The following is a 23,708-nucleotide window of genomic DNA, read 5'->3' as shown; positions in this document are numbered from 1 at the left end:
ACAATTGCACTCATCTCACATGCTAGTAAAGTAATGCTCAAAATTCTCCAAGCCAGGCTTCAGCAATACATGAACCGTGAACTTCCAGATGTTCAAGCTGGATTTAAAAAAGGCAGAGGAACCAGAGATCAAATTGCCAACATCCATTGGATCATCAAAAAAAGCAAGAGAGTTCCAGAAAAACATCTTCTTCTAATTTATTGACTACTCCAAAGCCTTTAACTCTGTGGATCACAACAAGATGGGGAAAATTCTTTAAGAGATGGGAATACCACACCACCTGACCTGCCTCTTGAGAAACCTACATGCAGGTCGGGAAGCAACAGTTAGAACTGGACATGGAACAACAGACTGGTTCCAAATCGGGAAAGGAGTACGTCAAGGCTGTATATTGTTGCCCTTATTTAACTTGTATGCAGAGAACATCATGAGAAATGCTGGGCTGGATGAAGCACAAGCTGGAATCAATATTGCCAGGAGAAATATCAATAACCTCAGATATGCAGAAGACACCACCCTTATGGCAGAAATCGAAGAAGAACTAAAGAGCCTCTTGATGAAAGTGAAAGAGGAGAGTTGGCTTAAAACTTTTAAGTTGGCTTTAAAAATTGGCTTAAAACTCAACATTCAGAAAACGAAGATCATGACATCTGGTCCCATCACTTCATGGCAAATAGATGGGAAAACAATGGAAACAGTGACAGACTTTATTTTTGGGGGCTCCAGAATCACTGCAGATGGTGACTACAGCCATGAAATTAAAAGACACTTGCTCCTTGGAAGAAAAGTTATGACCAGCCTAGATAGTATATTAAAAAGCAGAGACATTACTTTGCCAACAAAGGTCTGTCTAGTCAAGGCTATGGTTTTTCCAGTAGTCATGTATGGATGTGAGAGTTGGACTACAAAGAAAGCTGAGCACTGAAGAATTGATGGTTTTAAACTGTGGTGTTGGAGAAGACTGTTGAGAGTCCCTTGGACTGCAAGGAGATCCAACCAGTCCATCCTAAAGGAAATCAGTCCTGAGTATTCATTGGAAGGACTGATGCTGAAGCTGAAACTTCAATACTTTGGCCACGTGATGTGAAGAACTGACTCATTGGAAAAGACCCTGATGCTGGGAAAGATTGAAGGGGGAAGGAGAGGGGGACAACAGAGGCTGAGATGGTTGGATGGCATCACCGACTCAATGGACATGAGTTTGAATAAACTATGGGAGTTGGTGATGGACACGGAGGCCTGGCATGCTGCAGTCCATGGGGTCGCAAAGAGTTGGACCCAACTGAGCGACTGAACTAAACTGAACTGAATCCTAACCAAAGCTAACCGTAGAAAGTCACAAAGGTTAGCTGAGTGATCCTAGGAGGTAAGGCCATCTCTGTCGTTTTTAGTACGACATCTATGATGGTCAGGATAAGAGCCCAGTTCTACTGCCCGTCCATAGCAAGTTTTCCTACAGCGCTCTCACTCCTCCACTTCACAAGAACAAGGTGCCATGTCACTACTTCTATTGTTTCCCACTTGTTGAAAAAATCTATACAATACAATTGGTCATCAATCAATATAATTACATCTCTTATTTTATTTTTCACAGCGGTCCCAGTTAAATCAGAATTGGCAGTAGAAATTTTGGAGAAAGGCCAGGTCCGGTTCTGGATGCAGGCTGAGAAGCTGTCTGCCAATGCCAAAGTCAACTACATATTTAACGAAAAGGAGATTTTTGAAGGGCCGGTGGGTTTTATACGTTTTAGATTTTTTAACATATTGTTATAGGATGTCTAATAGGGTTGGGAAAGCCCTATTAGAATGCACATAAGTTGTAATAAAAACCACTGAACGTTGGGGTGGGAGGTTTAAATCATTTCACAAGTGGGAAATGAGAAAGGAAATACAGATTGATTATATCATATTACCCAAGTGAAATGGGGATCTAAAAACAACTTTTTGATAACATTTTGTGATTTGGGGTAATGAAACTTTAGTTATATTTAAAAAAGTAAATGTCAGACTTTTAATAATCAATTCTGGTCAAGGTCAGAGATTCCACATATTTTGATTTTTCTGGAATCAGGATTTTGAAACCGTTCATTAAAGTGTTAACAAGGAATTTTATTAGATTATGATACTTTGGAGTTTGTGTGTTTATTTTACATGGCTTGTTATCATCCTATCTATCTCACATATTTCCTTTCTTTTCCTTTTTACACTGAAGAAATATAAGATGCATATTGACCGAAACACTGGTATAATTGAAATGTTTATGGAAAAACTACAGGATGAGGATGAAGGCACATATACCTTCCAGGTTCAAGACGGAAGAGCAACTGGCCATTCTACCCTTGTTCTCATTGGAGATGGTGAGAGTTCTGTGGAACATTATCTGAAAGCCTTTGCTACTTCCTTCAATGTAAATACCCCACCACAGGAAAGTAGTCACGTGGGAGAAGCAGGAATTATTTCTTGATTGGATTCCAGTGTTCCAGTATTATAGCTAATACTTTCCATAGTACTTTATTTCCTAGAAATGAAAAGTTAATTTAAAAGGACACCAAAGTTATCACTGGCCCACAGGCAAGACTGCACTTAAATTATCTCATGTATAAACAAGTAGTTATTACTAAAATTCTCCAGGGAAGGATACTATAATACAACCCAGACTGTATTATGTCTCAGAAACTATGAAACTCTCTTGTAATGTGTACCTGCTTTAAATTACTTAAATGAAGAAGAAAAATATGCATGAGTAGAGCATGTCAAATCAGTTAATCATCCATTACAACTTGGTTGTATGGCAGCTGTTATAAGCCAGTGTGGAAATCACCAAGATTTAAAATGTAGTATTTAATAAAGCAATGGAAACGCTGGCCAGGTCTCTACATTTGCAGTAGCCAAAGCTATTTGACCGTTTCCTGACTTCATGACCTTGAACAAGTTTCTTAGCCTTCCTAAGCCTTTTTCTTCATCTATAAATAATGAAAACAAATAGGGTGGTCTGATGTGAGTGTTATAATAATGAATGTAAATAACAGCACAGTGACTGGCATGTACACTTTTACCGCCCAACTCTATTTCATATTTCTTTGTTTTTCAATTTTCAGTTTATAAAAAGCTCCAGAAAGAAGCCGAATTCCAGCGTCAAGAATGGATCAGGAAACAAGGTAAAAGTAGGCAGTAAATAAAGAGAAAATCTTCAGTTTCTTGAACAAAATATTCTAAGGTTATTTCCATAACAAACTAAAATGAATATTATTGCCTTGTTAATAATGTCCTGATAAATAAAAGTAATTGAAAATATTTATCATTACAAATGATTAAAATATTACACATTTTAAAATATTTTAAAACTAAATCTTTAATTTCAAAAATTTCACTTTAAACATAAATCAACTTAGAACTTAAGAATGAGTTTGGATTTTTGCATTCATGATTAACATTGCTGCTTGCTGATGTCATTAAAATTTTATAGGTCCACATTTCGCTGAGTATTTGAGCTGGGAAGTGACTGGTGAATGTAATGTACTATTAAAATGCAAGGTAAGAAGTAAATAAATTTTTAATAATTTGGTACAAAGAGAATAAAGATAAAATAGAATGTGAGAAGAAAAGGAAGATCAATTTCTTATCTCCTCCATTCTTACCTCCTCTTATCTCTCATCATTTGCACCAAAATGATAAGTGATATGCCCTTACTGTTGAATGTTACTGTAATCGTTGGTTGGTAAGAAATATTTAAAATAATATAAAACAATATAAAAATATGGAAAGTCAAGATGATTGTTTTAATTAATCACACATGCCCTAGTTAATAAAAACAGACTTTTTTTTTATTAAGACTTTTTTTTAAAAAAAGCAGTTTTAGGTTCAGGGCAAAATTTAAGGGAAAGGTACACAGATTTCCCACTTAGCATTGTCCCTATAAGTGCGTAGCCTCCTTCATTATCAACATGCCCACCAAAATGGTACAAGTGTTACAACTGATGAACCCACATGGACACATCATCATCCAAAGTCCATAGTTTACATTCTGATTCACTCTGTGAGTTTGCACAAACATATAAAAACCTGTATCCATCATTATTGTATCATACGGAATATTTTCACTGCCCCCAAAAAGGCTTGTGCGCTGCCTGCGCATCCCTCACTAGCCCTCCCCCTATACCTGCTGCCCCGCACTTTGCAGCACGTGGGATCTTAGTTCCTCAACCAGGGATCAAATCTGCATCCCCTGCATTGGAAGATGGGTTCTTAATCGCTGGACCACCAGGGAAGTCCCTGAAACTGTTTTCTTGATTTGTATGAAGTCTTTACTTTTTCATACAGTCTAAATTATACAAGAAAATATGAATATACTCTCCCTCATAAGAAATTCTAACATCATGGATAAAGCTTAAGATCCCTTTAAGCACATGAAGTCATTTAGCCCATTTGAAATTTGTGAGATGATGTATGGATATAGGATTTAAATGAATTTCCTAAAAATTGCTAAGCGACTAATTTATTAAACCATACTTGATGGATGCTAACTGAACTTACTGCAGTGATCATTTTGCAAAAATGCATATATCAAATCATTATGTTGTATACACTAGACATATGCAATATTATATCAATTATATCTCAATAAAATTGGAAAAATATTTAATTTAAAAGATTTCTTAACCGTATTTCCCCTTCGCATTTATTTGAAAAGCTTCATTTATCTTACAAAAGTAGTTAGTTATAGATAGGGGCTTCTACATTCTGATACCTTGATAAAGTCATTTGTTTTTGTGACACAGACTATTATTTTAATCTAATGGGATTTGTCTTCCTTCAGATTTTAAATTTTTATATTTTACTTAAGTCTGTATGTTAGTTTGTATGCTTCTATGCTTTCTTCTGGAGAAGGAAATGGCAACCTACTCCAATATTCTTGCCTGGAGAATCCCATGGATGGAGGAACCTGGTGGGCTACAGTCCATGGGGTCACAAAGAGTTGGACACGACTGAGCGACTTCACTTTCACTTTCTTTCATGCTTTCTTGTCCATGAGATGATTTTAAAGTCTGTTTTTTTCTGCTGGAAATAAAGATGCTATTGATTTACTTTTATTCTTTTGTATCTATTTTATTCTAAACTCTAACAGTTAAAACAGCTTTCAGTTGATTTCTCTTGAAATCTTTACTTTTTCTTATATCCAATGCTGCATTAAGAATTATTTAATTTCATAAGAATAGCATTCCTTTATCTTGAGAAGTATAACTACTATTTTCCTCCTAGGTGGCGAATATTAAGAAAGAGACTAGTATTGTATGGTACAAAGATGATAGGGAGATTTCAGTGGATGAAAAGCATGACTTTAAGGATGGCATATGTACCCTCCTTATAACAGAGGTAGGTGACTATAAATATAAAATGCAGCGTATTACTTCTGTACCCCATGTTCTTCCAAAATACAGAGACTAGATTATGTGTTCCTTTGCCCTGGGCATAGATCCTTGCCCTGACGTCACCCAAAAAGCAAGCAGTAAAGACACAAAGCTTCTCTCACTTTGTGATAAGTGAGGGTTTGTCAGACATCCAAACAGTGTTGGCAGGACACACAACTCTTGCCTCTCTGAGCTAGTTTTTCTCATAGATGGGTGAGTGGCAGGGCGGTTAAGCAAATTGTTCTTTGTTTGCTCTTCAGCTTCAACTTGTTCCCTAAAGGTACAGAGACAATCAAACATAGTATTTATCTCTGTATAGGTTTTTATTTACTTTTTGTCTAAAAGAAGCTGCCTTTCAAATACATGTGCTCATTAGTTTTTAAAATGAAGGCAGAGCAAAGGGTGAGGACTTTCAGCCTCAAGTCAATTGTCACCTTAGAGGGTGAAAACTCGGGGCTGCTGGCTAGCCAGTTTTGATGGATAGTCCCTCTGGGAACTGGTCATTGCTCACATGGCTGAATGCTTGTTCAGTGTGTTTTGATGGCAGTTCTATAAATCATGGGCCCTGAAAAATGCAAATGCCATATCCTGAGGCTACAACAAGCTGCAATCTGGTGTATCTCTTCTCCCCTTAGTTTTCCAAGAAAGATGCTGGTATTTATGAAGTTGTCCTGAAAGACGACAGAGGAAAAGATAAGAGCAGACTGAAGCTTGTGGATGAAGGTCAGTCCACCAGGGTCCATTCCGTGTGTTCCATACACCAGTGACCAGAATTCTAAGTGAGACTGAGCTGGGAGATTCAAGTCATGCTCGTCTTTTGTCCATAGGTTTTGTTTTAATTGCCATTACGGCAGAGCGAATTTTATTAAAAAACAAAAACCACTTTTAGTCTTCCTTTCAAGTCAGAAATGTAGTTTTGATCCTCAGAGAATGTATAGTTGACAATCCACTAGAGGTCTGTTTTCAATATCAATCATCATTTTTGTTTCAAACCTATGAAGACTGTTTCAGGATCAAATACTACCATGAAAAATATGTCTCAAAATAGTCCACTATTTTAAAGGTGGCAGGAAAGGTTATACATGGAACGCAAAGCCTCTCAGTTAGTAGCAGAGCAAGAAAACAATTTCCATTTTCCCAAGGCCTCTGATGACAATTATATCATGATAAAGAAAACCTACATGGGACGCCCACATTTCCAGTTTTGTTCCCGAGCAAGATCTTTAACAACATTGCTGACGAACAGCAGAAGTCTGACTTCAATTTTGCCTTCCCACTCTTGGTGGAGGCAGGACTAAATGTGCTTTTTGTTTATTGGCAAAAAGCATTAATTAGGGTGAGAACTATCAGGGAACTCAGATGGTTAATTCACCATGAATTGATACCACAGATAAGAAAACTTCCTCTAAGGTAAACGAAGCCTTCCTGGGACTTAGGAAGAAGGGAATTCTAAAGCAAAAAATATTCCTGGGATTCTCACGGTGACTCTTTCTCTAGAATGTAAATATGGTGACAGTTTACAAAGAATTTGAGGGAACAAAAATATCAAAATAGGAGCAGAGATCTTTTAAAACTTGATAACAATTGAGTTCTTTGAGCTTGTATTGTCAATTGGTCAATAAGTCCATCTTGTGACAGGATGCTTTTGAGAGCGTATGTAACTAATTATGTGAGATTGAACTTGACATTGAGCATGTTTATGCTAAAGCTTTATGAATCTCTTTCCACAGCCTTTAAAGAGCTAATGACTGAAGTATGTAAAACAATAGGTAAGTTCTCACAAGGCAATACTTCCTTATTCTCTGGGGTGGGCTTGGTTTTGTTCAGTCGTGTCTGATTCTTTGCGACCCCATGGACTGTAGCACCTCAGGCTCCTCTGTCCATGGACTTCTCCAGGCAAGAATACTGGAGTGGGTTGCCATTTCCTTCTCCAGGGGATCTTCCCTTCTCAGGGATCGAACCTGTGTCTCCTGCATTGGCAGGGAAATTCTTTACCACTGAGCCACCTGGGGAGACTGGGATGGGCTTACAGGTGTGTTAAATACGTGTTTTCTTCTTGCAGCTCTGTCTGCAACAGATCTGAAGATCCAGAGCACAGCTGAGGGCATCCGGCTGTACTCTTTTGTTACTTACTACGTGGATGATCTGAAAGTTAACTGGTCCCACAAGTAAGTGAATAAAAACCTAACTGCTGTGTAGAAGTCCTTTCTCCACTCAGAGGAAGGACTGGAGCAAACAACAGCCCTCTCTTGCACTCAGGTAAGGAGTCTGCTTACTTCTCAAGTCTGATGTTGAGAAGTGTAGGACAGAAACATCCAGGCCGTCCCTTCAGTGTGAGGTTAGCACTCTCCCTTAGCATGGATGTGGTGAGGCCAGTCATGGCTTGGAGCATCTGTCTCTGTGATCTGTCGTTGTTCAGTCGCTCAGTTGTGTCTGACTCTTTGCGACCCCGTGGAGTGCAGCACGTCAGATTCCTCTGTCCTCCACTATCTCCCAGAGTTTGCTCAAACTCCTGTCATTGAGTCGGTGATGCCATCCAACCGTCTCATCCTCTGTCACCCCCTTCTCAAATCACAATTTGTAGATGCCTCTGTAACATTACCTCCACCTCCACACAATCACGCTTTGCCAGGTTCTTATCTGGTCTTTCCAAGCACACCTAACCTATGCTGTGCTCTGGACAAAACTGCAGCAGGCTGCACCACGTTTCCTGTTGTGTGACTTAAAGCTCATTGACCCCAGAAGCCTGATCCAAAGAGGTGCCCGATTTTATCATCATTGTCATTGTAGCAGTTGGCATAGTGGGGCATTAGCATGTTTTCTCAGAAGGCTTTGGACATCTCAAGATGACTCTGGGAATGTGTATTTGAACTAGATTGAGCCTGAAGATCCATTCTAATCCCAGGCTTCCTTTGTGCAATTGTGGAGGGATTTCATTCAAGTTCTTCTTGGGGATTCCAAGGCCTGAAGTAGGTTTCTTAGTCAAACCAGGCCTCCCATTGACACCATTGAGAGGATCCCTGACCTCTGTGCTTCACTGAAATTTCCTGAGCTGAGAGGCCAGCAGGCTGCCGCAGAAACCAGTAAGGCACATCCACCTTCACCCACTCTTGGGGTGCAGTGGACACTCGTTCCCAAAGTCCTTGTGCAGCCTGCCGAGCAGAGGTTACTGTGGGTCCCTGGGAGGAGTCAAACAACTGTGTACTTAGAGCTTCCCTTCACTGGTGTTGACTTAAAAAACAGTCACAACCTGAAAGTTGAGAGTTATGTGGTTTTTTTTTTGAGAGTTATGTTTTATTTGGAGCAAATTTTTAGGACTTAAGCCTGGGAGGCAGCTTCTCAAGTAGCCCTGAGAGAACTGTTCTGAGGAGGTGGGGGGAGAAGTCAGGTTACATAGATGTCTGCAACAAAGGGAAAGTAGTCTGAACATCAAAAGTATTTTTGTAAATTTAAGAAAACCAGATGTCTCAAGTTAAGGAATTCATTGCTTTTCTCTATATGGGAAGGTGCAAGTCTGGGCTTACTGAAATCATTCCTTTCATATGTATCTCAGCTATCTGGGGGCAGTATCTTGCATTTTTCACATCCTGAGCCCCTCAGGGCTCACCTGTAGGGAGTGGTTGCAGCCTCATGGTATTGATCCCAGTTATTGTTCTCCTTCCTGGGTGCCCTCTGGGCTCAGAAATTCACATTTGAGGGGCTGTGATCACTCAAGGCGTGACTTCCTTGTTTACTAATATGGCAAGAATAGTCCATTTCTCAGTGGACATGCATTGCTCCAAGCCCTTTAGAGGTATGAAATCATTTAATATTCAAACTCGGTGAGATGGGTACTTATCACTTTAGTGACTAGGAAGCTCAGGCTCTGGGAGGTGACTTGCCTGAGGTCATCAACTCTGTGATAAGTGAAGGGCTGAAACCAGGAAGCCTGGCTGCAGAGCTCCTCCATCACAGCACTACTCTGGATTCAAGTTTCATTAAACGTCTAGATTGAACATTTCACCAGAACTGGGTCCCATGAAGCATTCATTTGTTTCTTGAAAATGACTTTACTTTTATGCAGAACAGCATTTTGTTAGGTTTATTGTTATTACTATTGATTTCCTGAATTCTTTTTAAAAAAGTGAAAACAAAATTCCACTTTGAATGCCTGGAGTTTCATTCCTTTGTTCTATTTCTCACAGAATACATTTTAGGAAAGTGATTGTAAGGTAAAATAGATCAGATTCTAGGAAATTCCTCTGTGACATCTAGGGCATTCTAATATATCCGTCTGAAGAATAAGAGAAGATAGATTAATTGAATCAAAAGGCTTTACATCATCTCTAATAGAATTACCTGTTCCCCAAAATTAGAACATTGGGTTTTAAGGAAACTGCTGTCAGACTAGTAAGGCATAAGCTTCATACATCGTTTGGTATGTCAGCTACATGAGTGTTTTGTGTGCACACAGACGTGTGACTGTAAAAGGCTCAGGAACCAAGGACCGATTGCTCTCCCTGTGTTTATGTAAGTATGTGGTGTGATGCAAAAAAAAAACACCTTAAAATGGGTTTGGATCTTGACTTTGCTCCTCTCTTCCCTTGGATCTTAGGCAAGTCATCCAATTTTCTGAAACTCAGGTTTCCCTCATATAAAATAGAAGCAGTAATACCTGTTCTAACTCATAACACTGATGGACTCAATAAGAGAATTAATCACACTTTGAAAACCGTGACATGCTTTACAGATGTAAGGTACTATTATGCGATCTTGTGGACTGTATTCCACCAGGTTCTGTCCATGGAACTTTCCAGGCAAGAATACTGGAGCAGGTTGCCATTCTGTTCTCCAGGGGATCTTATAGACCCAGGGATCAAGTGCATATCTCTTGCATTTCCTGCACTGACAGGCAGATTCTTTACCATTGTGCTATGGGGAAGCCCATTATGCATGTTAGCCAGAGATTAAAGAACTCAAGACTTATCACAGCAAAGCAGAGAACTGTCTGCCTTTCTAACTCTTTAGGACATATACATATATATATTGCTCAGGCTAAAGTCTATGGGTACAGATGGGTTCCTTTACCCTATGTTTTATGACATTTTAATTTTAATATCTTTTAAAGAATGTGGTATATAAGAAAAATGCTGAATGTTTATTTGAAATCTGAAATTTCTGATGGAGATTTTTGTTTTTTTTATTTTTTTAAGTTCATTTTATTTATTACAACCCCAAACATAATACATGTTTGTTTTAGAAAATATATTTACCATCATACTAAAATTAGAAAGAGTTTATAATACGATACCACCCATGGCTTTCCTAGCCACAGTATGAACATTTTGAGGAAACTTCCAGTCTTTTCTCCATGCATAATTGTTGCTGTAAAAAAGTAGTTTTGTATAGTACCTTATTTTTTCTTGGTCTTCCCTGGTGGCTTAGATGGTAAAGAATCTGCCTGCAATGCAGGAGGGAGACCCAGGTTGGATCCCTGGGGTTGCCGTTTCCTTCTCCAATGCATGAAAGTGAAAAGTGCAAGTGAAGTCGCTCAGTCATGTCCAACTGAAAGGTTGTTGTTGAATCACGCGAATACACTGAAATTCTTGGCCCCCGGAGGAGAAGAATTCAATCCGGGGCCAGAGACGAGGCTTGATTGCTCAGAGCTTTTGTGTAATAAAGTTTTATTAAAGTATAAAGGAGATAGAGAAAGCTTCTGACATAGGCATCAGAAGGGGGCAGAAAGAGTACCCGCTTGCTAGTGTTAACAATGAGGTTATATAATCCAAAGAATGTCTGGAGGTTGTAAAGACCTCATCAGACCTACTCCCATAATTTACATTTTAAGATAACACTGTCCTCAGGCAAGATACATCCTTGTAAAGACCAGGTCTACTCCCATAATTAACATTTTAAGATAACAGAAGGTTGAATCCAAAGACTGTCCTTAGGCAGGATACATTATTGTTATATAATCCTAAGGAATGTGGAGAAAGAAAAAAAGTTTGTCCTTTCTTCCTCCTTGAGAATTCCAGACCCCTCTCTCCTTGGGGACCCCTAGACTCCCTATCAAACTGCCTAGGAAATGACTCTCTCACAACTCTTAGCGACCCCATGAACTGTAGCCTACCTGGCTCCTCTATCCATGGATTTTCCAGGCAAGAGTACTGGAGTGGGGTGCCATTGCCTTCTTCAAGGAAGATCTATAGCTACGACTTATTTTTTTCTATTTCCTCACATGTTTATGAACTTTTCATAGAGTTTAACATCATTGAGAGTATATTGTGTGTGTGTGTTAATTGCTCAGTTGTGTCTGACTTTTTGCAGCTCCAAGGACTGTAGCCCATCAGGCTCCTCTGTCCATGGAATTCTCTAGGCAAGAATACTGGAATGGGCTGCCGTTCTCTTCCCCAGGGGATCTTCCTGACTCAGGGATTGAACCTGGATCTCCTGTGTTGCAGGCAGATTCTATACCATCTGAGCCACGAGGGAAGCCCCTGATAGTACACTACTTCCACCTTTCTTCTCATATTTCATCTTTAACAGTAGTGTTTGTAGACTGTCAGATCCAAGGGCTCTATTTGCTTTTATTGTCTTGTAAAGAAGATGATGTGCGGTTCTGCATATGACCAGCTACAGAATAGGAGGAGACACACATCCAGGGTCAGAGTAGGTGCCTCATTCATTTTGACAGCAACTCTGCTTCTCATTTATTCTTGGCCTGACTACTGAGCACATATTTACATTTGTCTTAAATAGCTTTGTAACCACGTGTGTCAGTAGATATCAGCCACAGATGAACCTCCTTAGATCTGTTTTTAACTAGTCTGTAAAAACCCCATTTATAGCCATAGACCATCTGTGTGAGACGTGCAGTAATAATATGTGGAGTTTGGCCTTTTCTGTTTAAAGATTAGTCCTACAAATAAAACCAAGCAGAAACAAAGATGATTAATACCCCTGAGAAGTACTGGTGCTGCAATCTGAGTCCAAGACCACTATTGGGAGGTCAGTGTGCAGACTGCCGCACCCCACCACTCCAGGCCTTGGAATCCTTGTTCTGTGATTCAGGGCCCATAATGTCTCTGAAGCAGAAGAGCATGTGAGGATCTCATGTTATTTTGAAAGTCTGTAAAACTTGATGATAAGACCTTCAATACAAGACAAAGTAAAGGTAAGCTCTGGATGAAAGCCACTGATAACAAGGTTTCCTTTTGATCAAAACAGTGGGACTGCTATTAAGTACTCAGATAGAGTTAAGAGTGGGGTCACCGGAGAACAGATTTGGCTGCAGATCAACGAGCCCACCCCCAACGACAAGGGCAAGTACGTGATGGAGCTCTTTGACGGTAAAACCGGACACCAGAAGATGGTGGACCTTTCTGGACAAGGTAAACGGGTGCTCTGCAGGTTAGAACCTAAAGTGGAGATTGCTGTTGCTGTTGTTCAGTTGCTAAGTTGTGCCCAACTCTTTGTGACCCCATGGACTGCAGTATGCCTGGCTTCCCTGTCCTTCACCACCTCCCAGAGTTTGCTCAAACTCCTGTCCATTGAGTCGGTGATGCCATCCAATCATGTCATCCTCTGTCACCCTCTTCTCCTACTGCCCTCAGTCTTTACCAGCATCAGGGTCTTTTCTAATGAGTCAGCTCTTTGCATCAAGTGGCTAAAGCATTGGAGCTTCAGCTTCAGCATCAGAACTTCCAGTGAATATTCAGGGTTGCTTTCCTTTAAGATTGACTGGTTTGATCTCTTTGCTGTCCAAGGGTCTCTCAAGAGTCTTCTCCAGCATCACAATTCAAAAGCATCAACTGTGAAAGATGTGGGCTTTTTTTTAAAAGGATGGAGGCTTCCTGTACTTTATAGCAGGTCCCCACTGGCTATTTTACCCTGGGTAGTGTATGTATGTCAATGCTACTCTCCCAGTTCATCCCACTCAAAACTTATTTAGATTTGCTTTTACTCTCCACCCACTGAAGCTCGTGTAACTACCCAACTCTCAAATCCCTCTCAAACAAGAGGCCTTAGGTTGTTTGACCAGCATGGTCCCCTGCAGGAAACGCACGAGCTCAGCCAGGCTGTCTCCGTGTGTGATGTGAGCAAGAAGAGCAGCCCTAAGTAGCCTGTTTAGCCCAGCTGTCCACCTCCACAGCCTGTAAGCCTGGCTTTGTGCTGATTTTTCCCATCTATAAAAGGGGGCAGACTGGTTTTATGTACATATTTTCTAGACGTAAAATGTTACAATTCCCAGACCTCAGGGGAACTTAAAGACCAGGTGAGAAAGATTCAAAAATGAAGCTGTATTTTTGCCTGACATCTTCAAAGTCCCTTACTCTGTAGGCTCGAAAAAAAATTATTTTAGAACTCTCATTTCTTTGTTTCTATGTCTTTTATTTTGTCTCCTGCATAGCATAGAAGCAGTGCTTCAGGCCAGCACTGGCACACGCTGTGATCAATTGCAAACGGACGGGCTGGACCATAGAACAGAGTGTTTAACTGTCTGTGACGTGCAGAATGATTTAATGAGAGGAAAGCTTTTCTGTTACTCAGGATTTTTAACAGAACCAACCCATATTTGAAACAGACCTTTCTTCTCATTCCTTCTTTTTTTAAAAAAAAACTTTTTATTTTGTATTGGGGGCTTCCTTGGTGGCTCAGATGGTAAAGAATTTGACTGCAATGCAGGGGACCTGGCTTCGATCCCTGGGTCAGGAAGATCCCCAGGAGAAGGGAATGGTAACCCACTCCAGTATGCCTGGAGAATTCCATGAACCTCTAGAGGAGGCTGGTAGGCTACAGTCCACGGGTCACACAGAGCTGGACACAACTGAGTGACTAGCACATAGCCGATTAACAAACAATGTTGTGATAGTTCCAGGTGAACAGCGAAGCTGTTCAGCCATACGTATGCATGTATCCATTCCCCGCCAAACCCCGCTCCCATCCAGGCTGCCACACAGCACTGAGCACAGTTTCATCCCATTCTGTCTTTGGCTGAGTGAAACTTTGCTTTTCTGTTTGGAGGGTTGAAGTCTTCTCACTGAATTGAGAGCTTCTAAAATCCACTATTTCATGCTTTCTGCTTAGAAAGTATTTGCTTCTCTTGTTAAGCCTTTGAGTCATAGGGACTGCTCGGGTGCAGCCTCCTTCATAGCCCACCATGTCAGGTCTGGACTGATTACACTGCGCTCACATTGTGAGCTCTTGTAGGCCCCTGTGTGTGGCCAGTTCTGGGTGAGAAAATTCTAACTTCTCTTTTTTTCTCTTCAAGCCTACGATGAAGCCTTTGCGGAATTCCAGAGATTGAAGTAAGTCCCCCCCTTTCCCAACGACGCCCCCACAGGACCCTTGTCTCTGACCCGAGCTCCTCCCCGGCTGAGTCAGTGGGACAGAGGGTCCTGAATTGGGGCAAATGCAAGCGGAGCAGCACTTCCCGCTGCTTTGCTGAGCAGCAGAAACAGAAATGCAGTCGGGGTTGGCTACTTGACAGTAACACTAAAACAAAACCCTTCTTTGTTTGCATGTTTGTTCGTTTCTCTCAACCACAGACAAGCTGCCATCGCCGAGAAAAGTAAGTAAACCCCTTTGAGTTTATTCCTAGTGTGGCTTCAAAATACAACTTTATTTTTCTATTATTACTGCAGATGGAGGAGAGTGAAAGCATTTTTTTTTCCTTTTCTTTCATTTCTATTTATTTTTAAAACCTTAGGTGTTCCGCATGTGTTGTCCTTTAGTCTCTTGAGTAAGACTGTCTGGAAAAGAAGGTCTCAGGTTACACTGTAAGAATGGCTCCCAGCCTCAACATGAAAAATCTCTGGGCTGCAAATCACACAGTAGGTTGTTCATCGCTTGCAGCAGGCGGCCTATGTCAGAAAAGTGTATATATTGAGTTGGCCAAAACAATTCCTTTGGGATTTTTCCATAAGATGTAATGGAAAAATCTGAACAAGCTTTTTGGCCATGCCAATATGTTAAGGAAAAGAAAAAATATTAATGAAACTTGTAGATTGATATGTAAATCACTATAGCTGGTCCCCCAACAAGTAGTCCCATTTTTCTGAAAGACCAAGTAAGGCTGAGTGACCCTGACCCAGCGGTCAAGCCTGTGTCTGCACAAGTGTGCTCTCTCCCGACCCCTCTCAACTGTGCTTCACACACAGAGGAGTCTATAGAATCCTGGGATCTACAGGATCTACGGATAAACCATCGTGATGATTCAGGCTCTTTCTCAGGGTGGGAGCAGAATTTGAAAACCATTGAAGGTTGTGGTTGTCGAGTCAGTCCTGAACTCAGGGACGGGAACCAGGAGGAGGAGGAGTGAGACTGTCTGCTGACCGTCTATCCCCTCTCTTGAATTCTCCTGTGGACAAGAAGCCTGACCCTCCCTCTGCTCCATGAGCTCCTTCCTGAGGTCTCTGGACCACAGTATCTTAGAGCTGGAAGAGACCTGAGAGCCTGTCTAGATTCCTGTTCTTAAATAATTGCACAGAACACTTAATTCAAACAAAATCTTCCACGTGGACCCGATAACACAGGTGAGGGCCAAGCTATCTTCACGGAAGTCAGGATGAATCCCAGGTACACCAGGGAGCAGAGTAGACAAGCTTCATATCCATGGGTTTAATGCAAGCCCCACCCCCATAATGAGGAGACTGAGGTCCCCATACTGACATGACTCACCTAGTACCATCCAGGAAGTGGTACAGGGGGCCAGGCAGTGGGTTGGGGCCACAGGTGGTGTTACATGCAATGGAATCAACAGTAAAAGGCAGTCGAGACTCATTCAAAGCTTTAGCCTGACTTAGTGGAGAGGGGAATGTATAATAGAAATAAGGATGTAGAGTCACACATTTACTAAAGCAGGCTGAAAAGGAGAGAGTGGTGCCACTGCATTAGTGCCGAATGAATGACTGAAAGGCATCCTTCCATGGGACCGAGGCTGTCATAGCTTCAGCACAAAGCTTGGTGGAGCGGGGGGTGGGGGTGTCAGCCCTGGATTTCAGCATCCCTCCTACCCCTGTCCCCTCAGTCATAGAAAGGGGCCCTGCAGAACATCTGAAGAACTCCCCAGAAATGAGAAAGGGACTCTCTTTAGGGAAGGCCTCAAGGAAAGCCCATGTCTTCTCCAGCCTCCAGACCTCCTGGCACACAGCCTCCACTTATGCAGCTTTTCTGAATCAGAGGGGAGCCCATGGAAGAGGCCACACTCTGCCCTGCCCCCTCTGACCAGCCGAGCTCACTGAGCTGCAGGAGGCCCAGGCTGAGAACAGCCACTGGGGTTACAGAGCCGATCGTGGTGTGATCTCAGGTCCAGATAGAGGCACCTGTGTGTGAAGGAGATGAACGTTCAGAAACTGCAGGGTCATTTGCTTATTTTGCACAGTGAAAGCAGGTATACAATGACTATAAGGAGAAGGAAACTAAGTAGGACCATGAGTTCCGCTGGGTGGCTCTGTGCGTGTGATGGCTGGTGCTTGTGGCTTCAGTGATTAACCAGAAATGCCTGTGCTTACAGATCGTGCCCGGGTGGTGGGTGGCCTTCCCGATGTGGTCACCATCCAAGAGGGCAAGGTAAGTTTGGGGCACTCCTGTCCCCACTTCTTCCACACTGGAAAGGTGTTCCCGTGCCCCAGTCTTGGTTCCCACCATCTTCATCATATGCTATGGCTGCTCATGCCTGACTTCAGTAGAGCCACAGACAAGGTTCAAAGTGTAGGCAGTTTTCCACTCATCTGAAGATGTTTTGTAGGCCAAGCATCAGGATGTTCATTTGTTTAATGTGGCATGTGCAGACCTCTTAGTCTCTTTCCAGAAGTGATGTCCCTTTAAAATCAGGAGAAGCAGAAAATGTTCAATCGTAACTATACAACAAACATAATTGAAGAAAGAAGCAACCCCTAACACTAGTGGAAAGTGGGCTGACCTATGGGATTCCTCATCTTTGAAGGGAAATGTGCTGTGAATCTCTATAGGCTCCATCATAGCAGAAAACTGACTTATTTCCATTTGATTTTAAACTGATATTTGTTTGCTCCATAATAATCTCTCTGAAGAGCAGAGAATGTCACATGTAACCTGGATTCACTTTCTTCATCCCTGAAAAAAGTGAAAGTGTTAGTCACTCAGTCATGACTCTTTGTGACCCCATGGACTGTAGCCCGCCAGGCTCCTCTGTCCATGGAATTCTCCAGGAAAGAATACTGGAGTGGGTCATTGTTCCCTTCTTCAATGGTAATAGTTTATCTTAGTGGCAATAGTTTGACTCATATTTTTCTTCCTGAAATGCATTTACAGAATAATTCAATAAGTTCTAATTAATCATGGAAAGAAAATAAATTTCTTGCTATCTACCCAATTCTAAATGATACTCTTATGGAAAAGGCAACAAGGCCCTTCCAGATAGAAGGGTATTCTTTTCCATGTATATGGTGAGCCCTGCTCTTTTTCTTATAACTTCTGGACTTCAGTAAGAAAAAAATGCAAGAATGGAATTTAGGACTTCCCTGGTGGTCCAGTGGTTAAGAATCCATCTGCCATTACAGGGGACACAGGTTCAATCTCTGGTCCAGGAAGATCCCACATGCTGCAGGGCAACTAAATCCATGTACCACAGCTACTGAAGCCCGCACACTCTAGAGCCCATGCCCTGCAACAGGAGAAGCCACAACAATGAGAAGCCCATGCGCCACAGGTAGAGAGTAGCCTCTTCGTGCTGCAACTAGAGAAAGCCCACTCGCAGCAACGAAGACCCAGCACAGCTGGAATAATTTAAAAAATTATGTATACCTATGGCTGATTCCTGTTGGGGTTTGACAGAAAACAGCAAAATTCTGTAAAGCAATTATCCTTCAATAAAAATAAATTAATTTAAAAAAATTAATTTCTTCAGATGAAAAATTCTAAAAAAAAAAAGGAACTTAAAATGTGAAGTAAATTCATCATCTTTGGTCATCAGGGAAATACAAATTAAAACCATAGTGAAATATGACACAGCAGCAGAATTACTAAAATATAAAAGTGACAACAAAAAATGCTGGTGAAGCTGCAGAGAGACTGAATCACTCCTACACAACTGTTGGGTATATAGACTAAAATTATACAGCTACTCAGGAAAACAGTTTGGCAATCTCTTAAAGTAATGAAATATATATTTACCATACCATCCAGCAACTGTACTCCTGGGTATTTATCTCAGAGAGATTAAAATGTATGCTCACATAAAAACATGCACACAAATGTTCATAACAGCTTTATTCATAATAGCCCCAAACTGGAAACAGCCCAGGTGACCCCCGCAGGTATATGCATACCATGGCACCCTTCTGAGCAACAGAAAGAGACAAATTGTTCACACCTGCAGTAATTTGGATGAATCTGCAAGGAATTATGCTCAGTGGAAAAGGTACTCTGGAAATGTTACCTCCTGTATGATGCTATTTATATAATGCTGTGGAAGTTATAATAATTGAGAAACAGAAAACAGGTTAGTGGTTGCCAGGAGTTAGGAACTGGCTTGGAAGTGGGGAGGTGTGTGTGGTTATAAATGGACCACAGGAAGGATTGTGGTGGGAATGGAAATGTTCTATATCCTGACTGATGTGGTGGATACACAAACCTGGACAGGTGATAGAACCGAATAGATCTAAATGCACACAAGCACAAGAACACAGGGGAAATCATTATATCAGCATCTGTCTCCTGGTTGTGCTTTTATGCTGTAGTTTTGTAAAATGTTACTACTGGGGAAAATTTGGTAAAGGAAATCTATTATTTGATAGATCTAAACATTGATCTTTTAAAGTAAGAGGCTTTCAGCACAGATGGTAATATAATAAAATATTAGGAAAGAGGAATACATTTTGGCAGAGCACCTTTGCAACTGCAGCAGCTTGAGTGGGTTTGGGGGGAGAGATAAAGTGAGCAAGACGGGACATGAAAATGAGTCACATTATTGAAGCAGCTGTGGGGCTTCTGCTGCTGGGCTTGTTGACACAAACGAAATGGAAAAGCGAGCAGGTGGAGATGATGACAATGAGGAGATGTCTCTACTGAGACAGGGTCCAAAATGCCACCTTAGAGCAAAAGGCCTTGGTGTGTTTATGGGAACTGGAAGCAAATGCCTTCTTGGGGCTTTGATCATAAGTGTTCCCAAAGCCAGAAAACCAAGGCCCCAGAGAAACCTCCTCAAGTGTGATTTTGAAATGTAACTTGCACAGGTGCACACAGCCTGGCCCGGCAAGTTTAGGCTTGTCCTCCATCCGGTCACCCCCAGAAGGATGCCTCAAGGTGGGTGTTACATCTGATACATCTCCTCCCCTCTCCTAACACTTGTTTTGCAGGCGCTTAACCTCACGTGCATCGTGTGGGGCGACCCGACTCCAGAGGTGTCCTGGCTGAAGAATGAGAAGCTCCTGGCCTCGGACGAGCACTGCAACCTGAAGTTTGAGGCTGGCAAGACGGCCTACTTCACCATCAGTGGGGTCAGGACATCCGACTCGGGCAGGTACGGGCTGGTCGTGAAGAACAAGTATGGCTCGGAGATCAGCGACTTCACCGTCAGCGTGTTCATCCCAGAGGAGGAAGCCAGGAGCGTTGCAGAGGAGCCCCAGAAGGGCAACAAGAAGGCCAAGTGACCAGAGGGCGAGGGGGCCGAGGGGCCGAGGAGGGGAGAGCCTCGGCCAGCTGCCTTGGGTCACGTGTGTGCAGGTGGTTTGAGCTGAGCACCAGGAAGCCTCCAATTCCCTATTTTTGTGCCGGCTTTGGGGGGTGGCGGGGGGATTGTCAAATCTTTGTTCATGTAAGAAAGCACCAAATAGCAACATTTTACTCATTTTTCTTTATTCACAAATTGTATTAAGAAAATAACATTGGTAACATACATGTTAGGAAACAGTTTTAAGGCAGAGACCAGAATAGAGTCAGAGGGATGTAGACCGATGGTCAGAGGAAGAGCTGTGGAGCTGTGTGGACGTGGCTGGCCTGTAAGCAGTCGGCTCTCCCGGTTGTCAGTGATGTGTCAGCATCTCGTCCCAGTGAGACCAGCCGGTAGGCCGGCCGGTCTGTGTCGAGCGTTGTGACGGCAGCAGTGTGCGTTTGTGGGCGGCTGGTGATCTGGAACCTCCCGGTCCTAATAGATAGTTCCCACCCCTCTCTCCCCCATCAGCGCTTCTCTTGTTTCACCATTTTGGCTGCCTAGCTGGGTGGTCTCCACTGCACCTTTCTTGTCGCTTCTTGTAACATGTCTTCTGATTTAAATTCCTTTGGCTAAAACAGTGAGCTATTGGTATCTAGAGGATCCATAGAAGAGACTATTCAAAGTTTAGCTTTAGGAAGTTAATATTCAACAATATTGACGTAATAAATTTAAAAATCTAGGCCTTAAACCCTTGAAGTTTGACTTTAAAACCTTATTTTTCCAATTTAAAATATTAGCCACTGAAATATTAATTTTAAGAGTGTTTTAATAACATAAGTTCCCTTTAACTTGTTAAATTGTGTGTGTGTTCAGTTGCTCAGTCATGTCCAACTCTTTGTGATCCCATGGACCATAGCCCACCAGGCTCCTCTGCCCATGGGATTTCCCAGGCAAGAATACTAGAGTGTTGCCATTTCCTCCGCCAGGGATCTTCCCAACCCAGGGATTGAACCTATGTCTCCTGTGTTGCCGCCGGATTCTAATTAATATATTTGCTTTTCATTTTAAGTAACACTATTGTCTGACTTAACTGACGAAAACTTTCCAAGAACTTAAATAATTTTACCCATTAAACTAAGCATATAAATATAGAAAATGTTGATTTCTCTCATATGTTCTCAAATTGTACATGAACTTAGTAAGACTTCAACATAAAATCACAATCAATTAAACAGTTTAGTTAGAATCGTAAGATAAGTTGTTACTAAGATAAATGATCAGAAACATTACCAGTATGTAAATATCAAATAGGAACAGACTTCATAATGCAAAAATACTAATTTTACCTACATGTAGCCCCTAGGGCCTGAACAAAAGGCGTGAACTCACACTGTTTGCCATGGGGAGCTGGACACCAAGACCTCATCACAGCTCTGGGACGCACAAAAGGTAGCTTAGTCAGAAAAACAGGGATAGTAAAAAAACAAACAAACAGGAACAGTAAAAAATATCACCAACTGACATGGAGAAGCTCTACAAAACTTACCATCTGCCTGGCAGTAGTTCTGGGGAGAAAAACAAAGTGAATGGGTTCCTGAAACCAGCGCTGTATGCTCGTGGGGTCCAGATTTACCGCAATACCACATGGTGTAGGAACCCAAGCCAAGAGTTCCCATGAAAATGGCCAATGTCTGGGCCCCAGAAAAGCAAATGTAAATGACGCTATAAGGAACTTCTGTGTCTGCCCACAAAGGATTGCTGTCATGGAAATCATTCTCCCACCATAAACCACTAGAAAATCTGACACAATATATGCGGGACAAAAAACTGGGGCGTTGGCTAGCGGACTTGCAGGGGTGTGATGCCCCAGAGAAGGAAAACAGTAATGAGAGACTGGTGAGGGTTCAGACTTGTTGTATGGACAGTGGATGGTGTTCAGGCTGCAGTCCAGCCAGGAGGACCCAAAGAGAATGTCAGACTCACTGAGTTGAGGAGATGGAGACTGAAGTTCAAGGAGGCTGAGGTGGCTGGGATTCATGGGAAGGGGCATTGGAGAAAGAGAGTCTAACAGAGAGGAGCATGGACTGCAGCAGATGGGTCTTTGAGTGCTGCTCTGAGGGTTCTGGGGAGAGCTCAGGAGGTGGGGGGACCAGCAGTCATAGGAGCCCATGCAGACTGCGAAAAGTTCTCCTTCCCACCAGCCGGAAGGGAAAGACTTTATAATACATGGGGCATGGATAGAGGCCTCAGAAGTTTCTCACCTTATTGTGTGTGTATGTGTGTGTGCGCGTGTGTGTGTGCACGCGCGCTCAAAGTCATCACCGACTGTTTGCGACTCTATAGAGTGTAGCCCGCCAGCCTCCTCTGTCCATGGGATTTCCCAGACAACAATACTGGAGTGGGTTGCCATTTCCTCCTCCAGGGGATCTTCCTGAGCCAGGGATTGAACCTGCGTCTTCTGCCTTGGCAGGTAGATTTTTTTACTGCTGAACCACCGGGGAAGCCCTTCTCACCTTAGTAGTGGGGCTAAATTAACTTTAAACTAAAAGCTGCTCTAAACCCACCCTAACAAAGCTTGAAAGTAAGCCTCGAGAGGATCAAATATCTATGGTGACCTAATGCTGTGTCAGGACAAAGTGCAACACACTCTAAATGAATGAATTACCAACAGTGTGAAATTCATAACAGTTGGAATCCAATCAAAGAGGGCAAAGAAGAAAATATGACTAAGAACCAAGAGAAAAGTACATTAAAGATAAATAAGTCCTGGAGACGTAAGGTACAGCATGGTGACTGTAGTTAATAATTGTTGTTTAGACACCAAGTCATGTCCAACTCTTTGTGACCCAATGGACTGTAGCCTGCAAGGCTCCTCTGTCCATGGGATTTTACAGGCAAGAATACTGGAGTGGGTTGCCATTTCCTTCCTGACCCAGAGATCAAACCCTCACCTCCTGCTTGGCAGGTGGTTCTTTACCACTCAGCCACTGGGGAAGCTCGTAGTTAATAATACCATATTACTTGCTTGCAAGTTCCTAAGAGAGTAGATGGTAAAAGACTTCATCATAAGAAAAGAAATTTGTAACTGTGTGAGGTGATAGAGGTTAACTAGACTTATGATGGTTTTATCATTTTACAATGTATACATATGTCAAACCATGTTGCATACCTAAAACTAATACAGTGTTATATGTCCATTATATCTCAGTAAAACTGGGAAAATACTTTATACACAAATATTATGGAAGTATCAAGAATAATTCATTATTAAGTTAATACTATTTGATCAGATAATGAAAATTCAGAATAATTTTTAGTCCTTTTAAGCACAATGTAATCCCAACAGGAAATGTAATCATAATTTTAATGAAAGATATTTAAGTAGCTTTTGAAATATGATGAGCTATGTGTATATATGTGTTATTTGTTGGTAACTTACAGGCATGTAACTTGAAATGGCATTGCTATAGTTTATGATCATTAATCTAAGTTAGCAGATGTCTACAATCTAATAACATGATACACGAGGGAGAAAAGGAAATTAACAAAAACAAAGCCAGAAATGACAGAGATGATAGAATTAGCAGACATGGACCTTAAAACATCTGTATAACGGTATTTTCAAGAAGTTAGAGGAAAGATTGAATATGTTAAGTAGAGACATGGAAGAATACCGAGGCATATCA

General features: G+C 41.8%; 1 protein-coding gene across 2 annotated transcripts in view; it reads left to right on the top strand.

The window, feature by feature from the left end:
* MYOM1 (myomesin 1) overlaps positions 1 to 21,178 on the top strand; it is a 122,419-nt gene extending 101,241 nt beyond the window's left edge. For both annotated transcript variants that reach the window (XM_061399832.1, XM_061399831.1), the window contains 13 exons: positions 1,595 to 1,731; positions 2,213 to 2,357; positions 3,099 to 3,158; positions 3,467 to 3,534; positions 5,260 to 5,373; positions 6,044 to 6,131; positions 7,139 to 7,177; positions 7,471 to 7,576; positions 12,615 to 12,778; positions 14,659 to 14,695; positions 14,936 to 14,958; positions 16,903 to 16,958; positions 19,727 to 21,178. In XM_061399832.1, the coding sequence (XP_061255816.1) occupies positions 1,595 to 1,731; positions 2,213 to 2,357; positions 3,099 to 3,158; positions 3,467 to 3,534; positions 5,260 to 5,373; positions 6,044 to 6,131; positions 7,139 to 7,177; positions 7,471 to 7,576; positions 12,615 to 12,778; positions 14,659 to 14,695; positions 14,936 to 14,958; positions 16,903 to 16,958; positions 19,727 to 20,020 (1,331 nt within the window). In that variant the 3' untranslated portion in view covers positions 20,021 to 21,178. The remainder of the gene's footprint in view (positions 1 to 1,594; positions 1,732 to 2,212; positions 2,358 to 3,098; positions 3,159 to 3,466; positions 3,535 to 5,259; positions 5,374 to 6,043; positions 6,132 to 7,138; positions 7,178 to 7,470; positions 7,577 to 12,614; positions 12,779 to 14,658; positions 14,696 to 14,935; positions 14,959 to 16,902; positions 16,959 to 19,726) is intronic.
* The last annotated feature ends 2,530 nt before the right edge of the window (positions 21,179 to 23,708 follow it).

This window comes from Bos javanicus, chromosome 24 (genome assembly GCF_032452875.1).
Source record: "Bos javanicus breed banteng chromosome 24, ARS-OSU_banteng_1.0, whole genome shotgun sequence".
NCBI lineage: Eukaryota > Metazoa > Chordata > Mammalia > Artiodactyla > Bovidae > Bos > Bos javanicus.
Note: the sequence above shows the minus strand (reverse complement) of the source record. Positions and strands in the feature narration are given on the sequence as shown.